This window comes from Mus caroli, unplaced genomic scaffold (genome assembly GCF_978045245.1).
Source record: "Mus caroli unplaced genomic scaffold, Mus_caroli_1 scaffold_2, whole genome shotgun sequence".
In the NCBI taxonomy this organism is placed as follows: Eukaryota; Metazoa; Chordata; class Mammalia; order Rodentia; family Muridae; genus Mus; species Mus caroli.
In genome coordinates this window covers 165,868,390-165,884,845 of record NW_028227257.1, presented here as the reverse complement: position 1 = coordinate 165,884,845, position 16,456 = coordinate 165,868,390, and the positions used below count along the sequence as shown (strand labels likewise).

The following is a 16,456-nucleotide window of genomic DNA, read 5'->3' as shown; positions in this document are numbered from 1 at the left end:
CTTGCCTTCTCTACCCCTACACTTCCAGGATCCCATGTCCTAAGGGATGCTGCCACTCCCAGGCAACCCTTCCTACTCCAATAGTCATTACCATGACAACCTGCCACAGATAAGCCCAAAGCCATGGCACCTAGACATTTCCCCACTAAGTCCCTTCCCAAATGACTCTGCACTGTGTCAAGCAAATAGTTAAAACTGTTATTATAACATTTATTTTTATAGGACAAAATCCTCCATGGAAAATTCTCAGGAAGTATCTAACAAAGGCAGATTTAATGTATGTAAATTTCCAACCCATCACGTTCATGAATTGTAGGGTGTCCTCAATCTTATACCTACATTTTGAAGCTGACACAATTCCTGGAACATAGACATGGGCTCCTCTTAATACTGCATTGCCACATTGTGCGCCAACAATCACTTCACACTGTTGTTTTTCTATATTCTTCCTAGGAATGTTAAAAAAAAAAGAAGAAAGAAAAAAGAAAAAAATTACAGAATAAATATCTGTCCAGTACCATAAGCTTGCCTGCTTGTTTTTTTGTTTGTTTGTTTGTTTTGAAACAGGGTTTCTCTGTGTAGCCCTGGCAGTCCTGGAATTCACTCATTAGACCAGGCTGGCCTTGAACTCAGAAATCCACCTGCCTCTGCCTCCCAAGTGCTGTGATTAAAGGCGTGCGCCACTGCCCAGCACCATAAGCTTTCTAAAAGATTCATTAGAGATATTAGTGGATGGATATGGGCAATACACACAGTATAAATATATAAAACTTTAAATTAAAAATATTATTTAAAGAGACTTTATATGCTAAGTCTTGATTTTTCCTAAATAAATCACAGAGAAAAAGCTTTGAAACAGATATAAACAGAATGGCAGTTTACACAGCAAGAAAGAAAAGGTAAAAAGAATAGACACTTGAAGAAAGAAAAAAATACAGGAAAGATGTCTCATCTGGTAAAGGCAGCTACTGCCTGAATTCAATCCACATGGGTCCATGAGAAAGGAGAAAGTTGTCCTCCAACACGCACACGCACACGCATGCACACACACACACACACACACACACAGAGAGAGAGAGAGAGAGAGAGAGAGAGAGAGAGAGAGAGAATAAAAAACTGAAAAAGAGGGCCCTCTGGTGGAAGGAAGGAGTGTGGCATGAAAAGCTGCGTGGTCATTTAACAGGCAGTACTGTCTTCCTAACAGCATTAAGAGAAAGGAGACAAACAGAGTGGGAAGACAGACAACTTACGAAATAAACTATTGACAATGGGCCTCTCTTAAAACAGAGTTCAAGTCCAGGGCTAGCAGAAATCTCTGAACAGTAGATCATCATGAGAGTTAACTCTGCAGATCTGTTTACACAACTCTCAAATAGTCACTGCATCACTTTGACAACAATGATAAAACTGTCTTGTTTTTCATAAAGTAAAAAGAAAAAAAGCCTACTGAAATTCTGCTCATTAACAGCAACAAAATGAACCTGAGTGTGCTGAGGCATGCCTACAACCCCAGTGCAGAGAGGCTGAGGCCAGAGCACTGAGCCTTGGAAGCCAGGCTGTGCTGGACAGCTTGTCTATCATGCATACCTCATACTGTTCGTGAGGAGAAAAGCAGAGAGAGAGAGAGAGAGAGAGAGACAGAGAGACAGAGAGACAGAGAGACAGAGACAGAGAGACAGACAGAGAGAGACAGAGAGAGAGACAGAGAGAGAAAGAAAGAAATTATATGAAAGTAAGATTATTAGTTTAGAATTAGAGACAGCCAAAAGCTGAACCTAATCAACAGCAATTTTGCATCCATATAAAAAACGTAAACCAAATGGCCTGTGACCATCACCTACTGCAGTCACTGATTCAGAACTAAGCAGAATCAACCTGGGTTGTCTGGTAGAGTAGAATACAAGAATGTTTCCCAAGCTAATATACATCACTCATATATGTATATATATATATATATATATATATATATATATATATATATATACACACACACACACACACATATAAATGTGTGTGTGTGTATGTGTGCAGTTAGTATTTCCATTGTTTTATTACTATCAAAGTATTTCAAAGCTTTAGCAACATGAGCATTTTTATATTTACCATAACGCGTTGAAACACTTTATAGCATAAATAAGGTCCTTCATGTGCTACTTGGGAAAGGCATTCTTATAATATGGAAGCCTTTTTTCAACTTTCAAAAATACATCTTCCATCTTCCAAATATGTAAATGAGGAGAATCACATCTCACGTATATATTATGTCAACCAGTAAATAGACATAATTGTTCAATATAAAATTTTACGAACCCAATTATAAAACACAATACTTATTTATTGTAACTCAAAAAACTTTTTAATCCTGGAATCTCATAAGAACTATAGGTAAACAGGAGCTGGGAAGATGGCTCAGCAGTTAAGAGCACTGCTCTTGTAGAGGACCCAGGTTCAGTTCCCAGCTCACAACCATCTATAACTCCAGGTGATCTGATGGCCTCTTCTGGCCTTTGGAGGTACATGTACATAGTATATATTCATATAAGCTGACAATTACTGTGCACATAAAATAAAAGTAAATCTTTTTATAAAAGAAACATACGTAAACAAAACGAAGCATCTAAAAAGTAAGAATGAAGTCCATCACTACACTACACAGATGGAAGATCCACTATTATCAAGGTCGTCAGATAGAGTCCTGGTCCCGTGCCACAAGACGTGATGGAGCATGAAGTATGTGATCACAAATCTGTGACTTTTGGGTTTAGAGAGTCTCTAAAATTGCAGGCAATATAGTCAACAAGCAAACATCTTGGGACGAATTTTAATTTAGGAGAATAAAGAGAAAAGGAAACAGCCACAAACCTTGGTCCAGTCATGGGGATGAGCAAGACATCCGGGAGGGCTGGATGCTGAACAACAGGAATGCTGGATTCACCAAACTGCTGTTAAGAACAAACACACACAGTGTCAGAGCACCCAGTGCAGGTGGTATGCCTCACAGGCTTCTCTGTGTCACCATGCACACAATGAGACAGCACCCAATGCAACTGGTAAACCTCACAGGGTTCACCATGTCACCACCTCCCACTGTGGGCAACTTGATTTAGGGCTATTCCAACATACTTCATGGAATACTGTAACATTAAACACATTTCTAACTATTTCTTCTCTGAGTCAGTATCATCCTGATGTTAGTGGGAAGAAGTGCTAGGGGCTGGACATACTAGCAAGTGCTGAATTTTGAGTTAGAATCTCCCTATGTTGCCCACACTTGCCTCAAGCTTTCAATTCTCCTGTCTCACATTCTGCAGGGGCTGAAGTTACAGGCATAGGTTACCACACCCAGCTCGGACTTCTTTACAGGATTTAATTCTGTGTACTGTTCAATTGTAAAAACACAAACCACGTTTAAGTGACTTACTCTGAAAACATATATTCTATTTACAGTTACATGCTGACACCGTTTTCTAAGCTGGGTACAGTGGTGTGCATCTGTAATCCTAGCACTCAAGATAAGGAAAGATGACCCTGAGTAAAGGGAACTGAGCTATCCAGTAAGTGATGCCTGATCAATCCTAACTCATACGCACAGAGAGCCATTTAGAAAGGTTCAGAATAGGATATTAAAGATATTAGTCTGTATTGTGAAATTACTAAATATGACACATACCACCAACATTGCACACCATGTAGATTTTACTGATATCAAAAAGGTCAGAATTTTCAAAATCTATTATACTTAGCTGGTTAGACTAGAAATACATGCAGGGCCAAAGAGCTACTGGCACGCCTCACATGACTCAATGTGGGCATCTCTAATCCTACAGATACACTACAAGTTTGAGATCAACTTTCGTGCCAGTGTTCATATCATGTAAAATTACCAATCAACATACACCAGGGTTATTTTTCCTTGAAAATGTGCTGCTAAATATGAACAGGCCTATTCTAATGCAGGCTGAATTAGACTAGGCACCGTCCAATCATCATGATAAAGCACAGATGGTAGATAAGAGAACAGGCACCAAGTGTAGTCTGTGGAAGAAAATATGCAAATATCTGAGAAGTTTACACCTGAAGGCTCTGCTTTACCTAGTTACTAATTCACCCATACTACCTGAACGAGTAATAATAAAACTCATTGTGTCACTTGGAAGAATCCACACCAATTAGAAGTGTGTAAAAGCGAGAAAAAAATTCCTTATTTTAGTTCACCAAGCCAACAGCTCTCCTATTCCTCCAAAAGGACATTTCAGACTATGACCACACTCAGCAGATCTCTCCTGCTCCTTCCAGAGGATATCTCAGACTATGACCACACTCAGCAGATGACTGACGGGCAAGCTGAATGGCAAACCCTTCCCTTCCTTCTCTGCTTCATCATTTGATAAGCATATAGTGAAACTACTGTAACGAGATATTCCCAAAGAGGAGATGAATTTTATCACGCATTTCTGCTTTGCAGTACAGAAATTATTTTACATAGAGACAAATCTGTCATGTCAACATTTTTCTCTTCCTTTTCCATCAGAAAAAGTAAACCTGATATGAAAAGAGAACCATGCAAGTGACTGCCCCACAAAGCAACACAAATGAACTGTTTTTGCCAGGCCAAGTACATGGCCTGATGTCATTCAGTTTCTTTCCTCTACCCTTTACTTTTTAAAACAATAACAAAGTAAACATAGGTCACCAGGCTTGGCAGCAAGCACCCTTACCTACCATACCACTCCACCCACGCACCCTTGCCTTTTTTAAAACCTCCTTTCAAAGGTACAATTTACATCATAAACTGCATTTCACATACAGGTTAGGTAAAGAACTGTACAATCATCACCCCAATCCAGTTTCAGGTTACTACCATTCTCCCAGAAAACTCCTCCATGAGCATTCGCCAGCATCCCACATTACCGTCCTAGGCAGCTATTCATCTTTCTGTATTAATTTACATTTCCTAATCATTTTATGTAATAGAAGATGTGATAGCTCTTACCTCAAGTCTTAAGGTTAATCCCTATCCTTGTATATGTTACTAACCACTTACATTGCTGACCAGCTAATCACATTGCTTACACTGTGATACTGGTCTGTCACTACTGGGATCATATCCCCCGTTCACTACTAAACATAATGCTGCTATGTAAACTCATGGCGAGAAGTCTGTGGACACAAGTTTTACCTTTTCAGATAGGGTCCTTGGAGTGGAATCACTGGAGTACACTGTACACTTCTACATAACTCTTTAGGAGAAGGCTAGATTTTTCCAGAGGTCTCACTACCTTACCTTACCAACTCTAATGTAGAAAGGTTCTTGCTTCTTCCTTCTCACTAGCTAAGGGATGTTAAAATTCTTAAATCCCAGTAAGTGGACCAGAGAAATGGGAGCATAGAACACCGCTGTTTCCCTCTGAGCTACTCTTGGCACACAGTTTGGGGTAGAAGGAGAAGGAAGTATCCAGTTCCGCCTTCCTGATCCCCTCTCCCTCTAGAGCTAGGCTCTGGTCTATTAGTTTCCCATCCAGACACAACCATATGGGAACTGCTGCTCAGATTTATTTATGTTGATTTATTCTATTAGTTTGTGTGTGTATGTGGAGGTGTGTGTGTGGCTCCGTGTGTATGTGGAGGTCAAAGCACAATTCTACTGAGTTGGCTTTCCCAGCAGCCACCTTTCTGTGGGTCCTGGATCCCACTCAGGTTACCAGGCTTATACAAGTGCCCTAACCCACTGAGCTATCTCAATAGCCCATCGTCTCGATTTAATTGTAAGGAAAAGGACCAAAGTCTAGAGTGACTCTATCCTATTCTAAACCTTAGCTCCTTAAATACTGTTTCTCTCAGACTAAGATACCAGAGTAGAATAGTTGTTAGAAATAAAAGCAATCTAGATTTGTCCCATCCCTTTCAATACTCTGAAGACAGTTGCTTTCCTACTGTGGCTGTGCATATATAATTTTGGTTGCTTAAAGGAGCTGATTATATTTTATATCTCTTATTACTCTCAACAACAGAATCACTATCAATAAGGAAACATCTTTATGTTTTGTTTAATTAGTATACTAACTCTTAGTATCACACATCACATGTTATACCTGGGCTTTGGGAAGCTGTATTTATAGTGCTGAGGCTCAAAACCAGAGCCTTGTACATGTTAGGCAAGGTCTTAAAATTGAGGTGAATCCTCAGTCTTACCTGGTTCTTCTGATACTATCTTCACCTGTCACAACCTAATTACAGAACTATCCTCAAAGAGAGCACGGCACGGCAGATACTCCATGAAGAGGATGAAATTAAAGAAAAAGGAAGGGGCCTGGGGCTCTGCAGTCAGGAAAGTGTTTGCCATGAAAGCATCAGGACCTCAGCTTAGCCTCTAACGCCTATGCTGGGGTTGAAAAACAAAGCCAAGAGTGGAAGCAAACCCCAACCCGGGGAAGTTGGTGAGCTCCCAGCCAAAGAGAGGCTTTGTCTCAAAAATAACATGGGTGGCATCTGAGAAGCAATGCTCAAGGTTGATCTCTGACCTTCACAGGCATGCACACATGTGCACACAAGTACACACACCCAGAAGAGATAATTCAGCCAATGCTAGTGGCCATTAACATACTAATATTCTAATGGCTGTGTTCATATCACACTGCTATCAGCCAGTGATACACAATTGGATCTGTAATCATGTTTGTCTTGTGTTTAATTTATATGAAACTTAGACGGGACCAGATGTTCTTACACCCTCCAGTTATGTGACTTCGAATACTTTATAACTACAACATGTGATTTATGAGCAAATACCTCTGGTGTCAATTTCCCTCCAACCTTACATTTTGTTGGAGACAAATTTCAGAGCACAGTGTCAAAAACACAAAATATAAAGTTCTTGACAACAAATAAGTAATAATATGAACAATATGTTCCCAATATAAACAACATAACCAGATATTACTTTTCTGCTTACACAACATAAAATGTCACTTTACAATCCTGTTTCCACCTAGAACATGAGCAATACTGACAAAACATATTGGTTAAAAATCTTAAAATCATATGCTTGTTTAAAATTATATGAGAACAATAAACTCTGGATATAAGCAAGTTTAAAACAACAGACTATCCTACTATCCATGGGATTTTGTGGCATGTGGTGCAGCAGAGAATAGAAGTATGATTGCAAGGGCTGGAGAGATGGCTCAGTGGTTAAGAGCACTGACTGCTTTTCCAGAGGTCCTGAGTTCAATTCCCAGGACCTCATATTGTCCTATTCTTGGATTTTATAAAAGACATATATGTTTAATTGAGTTAACCACAATAATAAACTCCTGAGGTGGTGAACGGAAAGTGTGCCTCCATGATGCAGCTTCTATGAGCTCATCACCCATGATGGGGTGGGATTTTGCAGTGCCTGTTCAGAGCCAGCCACTTTCCAATAAGTACCTCTCACCCAGGCTCTATAAGTATGCCTGATAAACTCACTGGCTCACTCAATAAACATTTTAAAAACACATGTAATTCTACAATGACTTAGCACGTATCCTCATATCTGAACACTTCTTAAATGTACAATCAGTCGTAATCAATATATGTTGCTCATTATGCAAGTAGGTTTAAGGATTGAATGAACCTCTGTATATATTTTATAATGAAGCCAAGAGGGCTTAGAACTTAGCCTAAATACTAATCTTCTAATAAGTTTAGAAGCAGGAATCCTAGACTCAATCTAACTCCATCTCTCATAACCTTAAAACAACTTTCATAACTTAATGTTCTTATTTATGCAACTGGAATATTCACAAATATTTAAATCTCTATTCAATACAGTGCTATTTTGAGTATAAGTATATTATGAATTGCAGTAACATTATATACTTAATTGACATGTACCACTGAAATGTTGTCAACATATCATATAGTTGATTATGATTTAATTGAACACCTAATTCTCAAATATATTTCTTTAACTCTTAGGCTATGCTTGTTTAAAATTATATGAGAACAATAAACTCTGGATATAAGCAAGTTTAAAACAACAGACTATCCTACTATCCATGGGATTTTGTGGCATGTGGTGCAGCAGAGAATAGAAGTATGATTGCAAGGGCTGGAGAGATGGCTCAGTGGTTAAGAGCACTGACTGCTTTTCCAGAGGTCCTGAGTTCAATTCCCAGGGACCACATGGTGGTTCACAACCATCTGTAACGGGATATGATGCCCTCTTGTGGTGTGTCTGAAGACAGTGACAGTGTACTTACATACATAAAATAAATAAATAAATCTTTAAAGAAAAGAAGTGTGGCTGCCCAGCACATCACACTTGCACCAACCTTCTGGAGCTCTTCAAGCAGCAGACCTCTGACATGCTGAACTGAGCCTAAATGCGTATTCACTCTGACAGTTGTCAACGACGGAGGGTGTGACAGGCGAAGCAGCAGAGTCTCAAACTTCCTTTCTGCTTCTTGTCTGCTTGAAGCAGACACAGCCTGCAGTAAGAAGAAGTCAGGTCTCGGCTTCAGTGTGTAGTCATCAGTATTAACATACTTAAGGAATGTTAAGTTAAACTTAAGGCTTAGTTTGGTTGATATTACTCCTTTCCTTTCCAAACTGTTTTACAAATGGGACGGCCTTTCTTCATTTAAGCTGTCATACCGTGTGGGTTTGGAAAGGAGATTACCTGAAAGATTGCATCAATCCTTCATAAAATAATGTTCATCATTCTAAAACTGTTGAAATTGACCACTGAATGCCCCCCTTCCTCTCTTAATATATACTTCCTAAGACTCCTTGAAATAAGCATAAAATAATTTCTCTTTCCATATCGTTTATCCTATGAACAATATAAGTTTTAAAATCCCAGCTCCAATAACACTAAAGAGCATTTCAGTGGATTGATTTTTGCTAAAGAACCAAAAATTTAGAAAAATATCCACATTGCCAAGGGGTTGGGGTAAGGTGGTTAGAGCATGCAGGGATATTTTACTAGAAGGCAATCGATATTCACTGGGAATGTCTGTGCTAAGTGTGGCCCGTAACTAACACTCTTTAAGACACGCCTGCCAAACCAATGTAGTGATTTTCACTTAAGGTTGATGCCCCAAGACAACCTTCGAAAGTACTTATAACCCATTCAATTTTCACAGAATAAATTAAGCTTTAAGCTTTATTAGTAAGAATTAATTCAAGGTAACTCATGCAAAATCAACATTTTCCAGTAAGGTTCAGTGGATTACAAGCTTGTAATCCTAGCACTCAGGAGGCAGAGGCAGGTGGATCACAGTAAACTCAAGACCAATCCGGTCTACCATATGAGTTCCAGTATAGCCACTACTATGTGGAGAAACCCTCTTTTTTTTTTTTTTTTTTTTTTTTTTTGAGTTTTCTCGAGACAGGGTTTCTCTGTGTATCCCTGGCTGTCCTGGAACTCACTTTGTAGACCAGGCTGGCCTCAAACTCAGAAATCTGCCTGCCTCTCTAACTCTGTTTCAATAGATAGATGAAAGAAGGACAGATAGATGGGTGGATGGATGGATGGATAGCTTCTAAAACGGACTTTTTAATCATTATATATGAACTTTAGTTGCTTGACAGTTATGTCAGTTTGGATGAGTAAGAGGACTGCTTAGACTCTGGTCTAACAATGAAACCAAATCACTCTACCATGATTTATTAGACTAAATTGTAACCATTTCCAATCAAACAACTGATGGCATTTAATGAGGCACTCAAAGTGCCCTGTTCAGCTGAATAAGTACAAGAGCCTGTACTTTAACAGAACAAGTGCATCTACTGTGGAAGTCTTGAGTTGTGTGGCCAGGGAACTTCTCTGGTTGATTTTACTACCCCTTCAGTACTAAGGGCTGACAGGCACGTAACACTTTCTTTTGTCTTACATCTAAATGTGAGCCCATATATTTATCTCCATCTCAGTAAGCATCAATGGTGACCAAAAAAAAAGAAAGAAAAGAACACTGTTTTTAAAGACTCCAACAAAGTAGTGGAAAAAACTAACCACATACTCCCCTTCTTTCTGCTTCCACAGAAGTTGTATCAGAATTTTGGCAAACATCTATGTGCGTGACCTACCTCCTCGTTCAAAAAGCTCTCTTTGAGATAGTTTTCAACTTCAGGTCTCAAAGATATCTTTGGAAATACATACATTCTTTTGTTTTTTGTTTTTTGTTTTTTTTTCTGTTTTAAGTTGTCCAAGAAAATGTTGGGAAGCAGTCTTTATTTCCGAATTTCAGCGTTGCCAGCCAATGCACGAGCACAAGAATGCCTTTCAGTGCTGAGTTCTGGAATGAGCAGGGCCCAAGGTTTGTCGTTCTCTGGGATGCTGTGACACAGCTCCGAACTGCGACACTGCGCCAAACAGGACTTGGTGACAAAAAAAGTGTACCTAAACGCAGATCGGAAAAGGACAGCGCCTAGCTCCACTCTGACATGCTATTTTCCAAAACCGCACCCCCAGCCTCGGAACAGAAAGTCGCTTCCTGCGTTCGTCACTTCCGGCACCCGCTGCCCAGCCTTCTGTTCGTGCCCAACCTGCATCTGCCAATCACCTCCCCTGAGGGTGGAGCTTTTCCTAGGAAGGACTGTGCCGGGTACATCCTGGGACTCGCTGAGACTCTTGAATGCGGGGTTGAACTGGATACCTCACTAACCTGAAATAAGGGAGATTTCCATTTATTGTCCCAGTACAAGTAGCGGTGGAGGCTTCCCTCGGACACATTTTTTTTCTTTTTAAAAGACTTATTTATGTCAAGAATATGAATGTTTTGCCTGAGTGCATGTGCTTGCCTCTTTGATCAAACCCAGGATCTGAAGGTTGTAAGCCAACATACAGGTGCTGGCAATGGAACCTGGGCACTATGCAAGAACAAGTGCTCTTAACTATTGAGCCATATCTCCTACCCTAATAGCCATATTTTCTTGAATGTGCTAATACCCGTGAGTACTCAGGTACAACTTAAAATCCCCTAATAGTGTTTGCAACTAGCCATGAAGCTACTAGTTAACGTGCTTTAGGGCACAAGAATCTTGATGTGACTTCCCTGATGGTAATGAGGTGACAAGGGTTTAAAAATAACTAACCAAAGTCAGTGGGATGTTTTATGCTTGAACATGATGAATACTTTTGTCTCCATTGCCACTGGGTTAGGGGTTTGCTTGTTTTGGCTTGTTTGTTTTGTGCTTTTTGTTGTTCTGAGCCATATTTCATAGGTAACTATAGAGGAGGTTTTTGCTTGGTGTGTGTTTAATCTTTTAAGTTTTCACACTGGCTTTAAAATATATATAACTGTTCCTTTCTATGACACACCAAGTCTTTACTAGGTGAAAATTCCATAACAAAGACACTGCCACCGCTCAGCACATGGTTATAAGCAGTTTTCAAGGAGTAAAAGAAAGTTCCAAGAGTTGTAATAACTTTCCACGATCTCAGAAAAAGAAAATAGGCTATAGACCAGTAAGCCAGTTTCTAAAAAAGTACCCAGTCTTTCCACAAGATCGTGTATCTGTGGTCAATGCATGGGATTCGTTCCTGACTTCATCACCTGAAACTAACAGAATGTGTCTGGGACACAGGTTTTAAGTGTTGCATGACATGCCTGACAGGACATAAACATCTATTCACGCCCAAATAAGAGTGATGTGGCTAAAGAAAAACTTGACAAGTCCAGATTGAAGAAATACATTCGTTTGCCAGGCTTGCTTACAGCAGGACAGGCAGCCGCCCCTCCAGGAACCACCACACTATTTTATATGGCTGTGAAATGAATCTACAGCAGTTAGCATAGAACTAGTTTCATAGAGCTACCCAATATAAAAGCAGCCAAGGGGGCACAGGTGAATCAAACTCTGGGAAAGGTTATGTGCCTATGTGCACTCTATCCTTGCTGTCACTAAGCACAGTCTGACCTGGGAAGGGTAGCCTGTTCTGCTGCAGTCAGGCAGGGAGAACAGGTAAATGACATCTTGGTGCAACATGAAATGCTTTGCCCAGGATTCAGAGGGCTAGACCACCCACACAAAGGAATTTCAACAGACAACTTTGTAGTAACCTTGACACTAGATATAGTTGAAGTCTTTAAAAAAAAAAAGAAAGAAAACGTGAACTTGAAAGTCCATGAGGGAGAAATTTCATTTCCACATAGAATACTCATTGTTTGACATATAAAGGGCACTCCCTGAATGACTAATCAAACACGGACACCTTTGTGAAATAGAAAAGGAAACTGTTGTTAAATATGTATTTGATATGAAGTAGTTCACTACTTCAGAACACTTGAACAGTGACCAGAAAACATGTTGTAAATCTGCAGTTAGTAGAGTGGGGATGTTCTGTCTAAGCAATGGAAGACTCCTATATAAACATGCAAATGTCACAGAGACTTTATGATCTTTAAAGGGGTAGATGGGCCCCCAAGCAGGGACCGGTGGGAGAAATAAATATGATGTAATATCATCATTTTAAGCTTGGTTATGACCTCATTTTATCTCTGAGGATTTTATTTCAGATTGATCTGGGGGACTGACTTAATTCTTGATTCTACACTTTTCCATTACAGGAAACTTCTTTTTCTTTCAATGCTTTTCTCTTGTGTGTGTGTGTGTGTGTGTGTGTGTGAGAGAGAGAGAGAGAGAGAGAGAGAGAGAGAGAGAGAGAGAGAGAGAGAGAGAGCAGGTCCAGATGTACATATGTGCACATACATGTGGAAACCACATATTGATGTGTACCTACAATTACTCGCAGCTTTCATTTTTGGGATAAGGTCTCTCACTGAATCTGGAGCTGGCTGACTTAACTGGATTGACTGACCAGCAGCAAGCTCAAAGGATCTGCACGTCATGTCTCTGCCTCCCCAGTGCAGGAATTACTGACTCACACTCCTGGTTCAGCTGGATGATGACGACCGTGATGATGATGAATCCAAGTGCTGGGCATCTAAAAATCAGGTCCTCATGCTTGCATGGCAGGCACTTTACTAACTAGAATTTCTACTTAGTACCATTCATTTCTTTCATTGTTTATTTTTTAAGACAAACATCCCTATTTAGCCCAGGCTCTTCTTGATTCACAATCCTACTGTCTCAACCTTGTGAGAGACAGAGTTATAGGCACTTCTAACACCCACCCCTTCCTGATAATCTTAAGAGTTCTGTAAAGATAACATAACATCTTTGCATATCCATTTAGCCACAAATCTAATCCTGTCAATACAGTATCTCAGCTTTTCTAATACAATTGGCCTCATCTGAGAAACTACAAATTAGAACCTACAGTGTTTGGAAAGCCAAATGAATGAATGAATAGAATCTGGTTCAAAATGCTGCCAGAATTAAGCACACAAACGTCTGGACTGACTCATCATTAGTTCTATAAATTATAATCCACACCTTACTGGGATTTCCTCATTTCTCCTGCTGCTATTGTGGAACACTAAGGACTAAACTCCCTGCAAGCCAGACCTCTCTGAAGACTTAGCAGTCCAGCTACTACAAGCCTAAATACCTGCTCTTTGATCCTGAATGTGTACTTAACATTTGAGAAAGAAACAAACAGTAAAGATTCTGAAAATAAAATGCTTTTAACTTTAGAATATGGGGCTTATCAGGTTGTTGAGTGAGTAACTTCTTAATTGTTAAGAATTTTACTAGAGATCTAAACTGCTGTGGTTCATATTCCAGTTCTTGCAGCCATGGGCAAATTATTAAAGTTCTTATATTTCATTTTTCAGATCCATTAAGTGGATATAATATTTCATACTTTATAGTGCTACTACAGACCAAACAAATTACATGAACTGATTTAAAGAGTGTAGGAAAAGGGCAACCTTCACTACATGTTAAGATATATTTATACCTGTGTTGGAGGAATGGCTGTCAAGGAAGAACTAAGTGACCCAAATTCAAACAGATCAGGAGTTAACTAGTCTATGTAAGGGAGGAGTGCAGATTTCCTTGTTTTTAATGGGAGGTTATATAAATGTGTAATAGGCCTCGCCCTAAGTACAAGATTATAACAAAGGGCAGGGTGCATTGTTTATAAAGAGGAGAGGACCATGAGCATTGCACAAAATGGGTCAGCTTCAAAACCATCCTACAAAGGGTATTTTACAAACCACTGTGCCTTCCCTGGATCCAGGAAGACAGTAAGCATGTTCCCAAATGATAAGCACAAGGTGACAGCTTCCAAGCACCTGTTGGGAGACTCACTGGAGAAAACTCTGGGGAGACTTGCTATGGTGATCCCAGAAGTACAGAGGAGAGAGATCAAGCCACACTGCTCACATAGGAGCAGAGTCATAAACTTAAAAGATATTTTGGTCTAGCAAAAATTATGAAACTCAAGGTATTGTGTAACTTCTGTGAATTTTAAAACAGTTTCATCAGAAATTTATCAATACATTCTTTTCTACTTTCAAGAATGATATATTGTTTTCAACAATCAATCATCTACAGCATCTAAAAATGTCTAATAGGATATTCCTGAATGAAATTATATTGATTTCTTCGACCATATGGCAGAAAAGAACTTCCTTATGGGCACTCAATCAACTGTGATTCATCTAGAAATCAGCAAACTGGATTAAAATCGTAATTGACATGAAAATGTTTGATGTTTTTGAAGAGTGGCTTTTTTTCCTGAGCTGGCAGAACACACAGTTTCTTGAACTCTTTTTTTCAAGGTCTGTACAAACTGATCTAACTTAACTGATTAATAAGTTGAACTCAATGCCAAATATATCAAGTTTTTCCAAGTATCACCTGGTCAGTTTACATTGGTTCCTCCTAAGAAATCTATATAATTGTCCCTTTTTTAGGCCTTGTAAGTTAACATTTTACTTCCTTGAAACTTCAGTTTATTTTATTCTAATTTAGTACTTATAACATATTTTGTTGGAGACATTTTAATGGGATTATACTTCAGTGAAAGTTGTCATTTCATAATATTTTCACGAAGTTATTCTTATCTCATGAACTCAAACTATATTCATTTTCAAGTGGCACCATGCTACAGATCAATATTACCTCTTGTATACCAAAGGCAACACTGAAATTAGTCTCAACAAAACCTTAAAGGGATATTTAAAGAAAAAGTATTTAGTTTTTGAGCTACACTTAAGAAGCATATGCTCAGATTTTTCTATTTTCATTAAATTTTTGACAAGCATTATATATATGTGTGTGTATATATATAATGTATTGCATATATATATGTATGCATACATACATATATAGTCAATACACATGTACAGTATAAACAAGTTCCATTTTTTCCTAACATCAGTACATGCATCAGCATTTATTAGTTTAGGCAATATTCAACTGTATTTGTGAGCATCTATCATTTGTTTCAGTCAGAGTAAGTTTCTTTTCCTTTAGGTTAGCAAAACTTTCAAATTTCTAAATTCTCCCCTGAAATGGGCGTTAGAGAATCTTAAGTCGGCTTTTTAGTAATGAAGCCAAGAGTAGAAATGATCCTTTAAACCTGTTTGCACAACCACAAACTCATTCAAATTTATAGTCCAACGGATGATCATTTAAAGCTATGTTTGAACGGGATCAGTACATCTTTTCCTCCGTGGGAGAGGCTGGAGTTGTTGTGATCTTGTACCCGAGTCTTCAAGTCTTCACTAGCCTTTAAAGTGTAGCATTAGCAGGGCATCTTTTTTTGTTTATTTTGTTTTGTTTTTCGAGACAGGGTTTCTCTGTGTAGCCTTGACTGTCCTGGAACTCACTCTGTAGACCAGGCTGGCCTCGAACTCAGAAATCCGCCTGCCTCTGCCTGTGCGTGCGCCACCACGCCAGGCCACTAGCAGGGCATCTTAAGCCACACTCACTTGTTTTATTTGGAACAGGTCATGGAATAGTTTAAGGCGTTAAAAGGTCAGGCTGGCAGGCTTCTCTGGTTATGTGGGGCCCGCCAGGTGGCCTCAAGGACTAGTCTGGCCTATGAAATGTCGTTTCAACTGGTAAGGATTTTGAGATCAACTAACCACACCTAAGGCTTGGCCAAACTGATGGCACTTTGATTTGAGAAACTTAACTGGACCCTGGCTACAGGCATTCCAGCACGCACGTCCCTATCAATTCCATTCAGAATTAAGAATCACCCTAGAATCCCAACACTGGGACAGGAACGGAAACCCACTCCTCCGCTTCAGTCAGAGGACCGCGCCAGCTCAGGTTCCTCAGGCTGTCAGCAGCGAGGGACGCGGTGGCCAGGCCGCGGGGATGACCGCCGCTCTGGACCTCAGTCCTCATTTCTTCAGAGTGACAGGAGAGGGAGCGCGCGGCGAGGAAATCCCCAGATCCGCCACTTCCAGCCTCCGCGGACGCCAAGCCCGCCCACCATCCGCACACCGGAAGTGTACAGGGAGGACCCGCCACGTCCCAGGCGCTCGCTGACGTCAGCGCGCCGACGTCACGTGCTGACCTTCCGGCGATGGGTGGTCCCGGGCGTAGG

General features: G+C 39.9%; 1 protein-coding gene across 2 annotated transcripts in view; it reads right to left on the bottom strand.

Annotated features, from left to right (window-relative positions):
- Positions 1 to 10,456, bottom strand: part of Nsun6 (NOP2/Sun RNA methyltransferase 6) — a 49,191-nt gene extending 38,735 nt beyond the window's left edge. For both annotated transcript variants that reach the window (XR_015046565.1, XM_021153385.3), the window contains exons 1-4: positions 10,072 to 10,456; positions 8,316 to 8,471; positions 2,863 to 2,942; positions 340 to 449 (exon numbers count right to left, since the gene is read on the bottom strand). Coding sequence is in view for 1 of the 2 variants with exons in the window: in XM_021153385.3 (XP_021009044.1) it covers positions 340 to 449; positions 2,863 to 2,942; positions 8,316 to 8,471; positions 10,072 to 10,146 (421 nt within the window). In the remaining variant the exon portion in view is untranslated. The remainder of the gene's footprint in view (positions 1 to 339; positions 450 to 2,862; positions 2,943 to 8,315; positions 8,472 to 10,071) is intronic.
- Between the last annotated feature and the right edge of the window lie 6,000 nt (positions 10,457 to 16,456).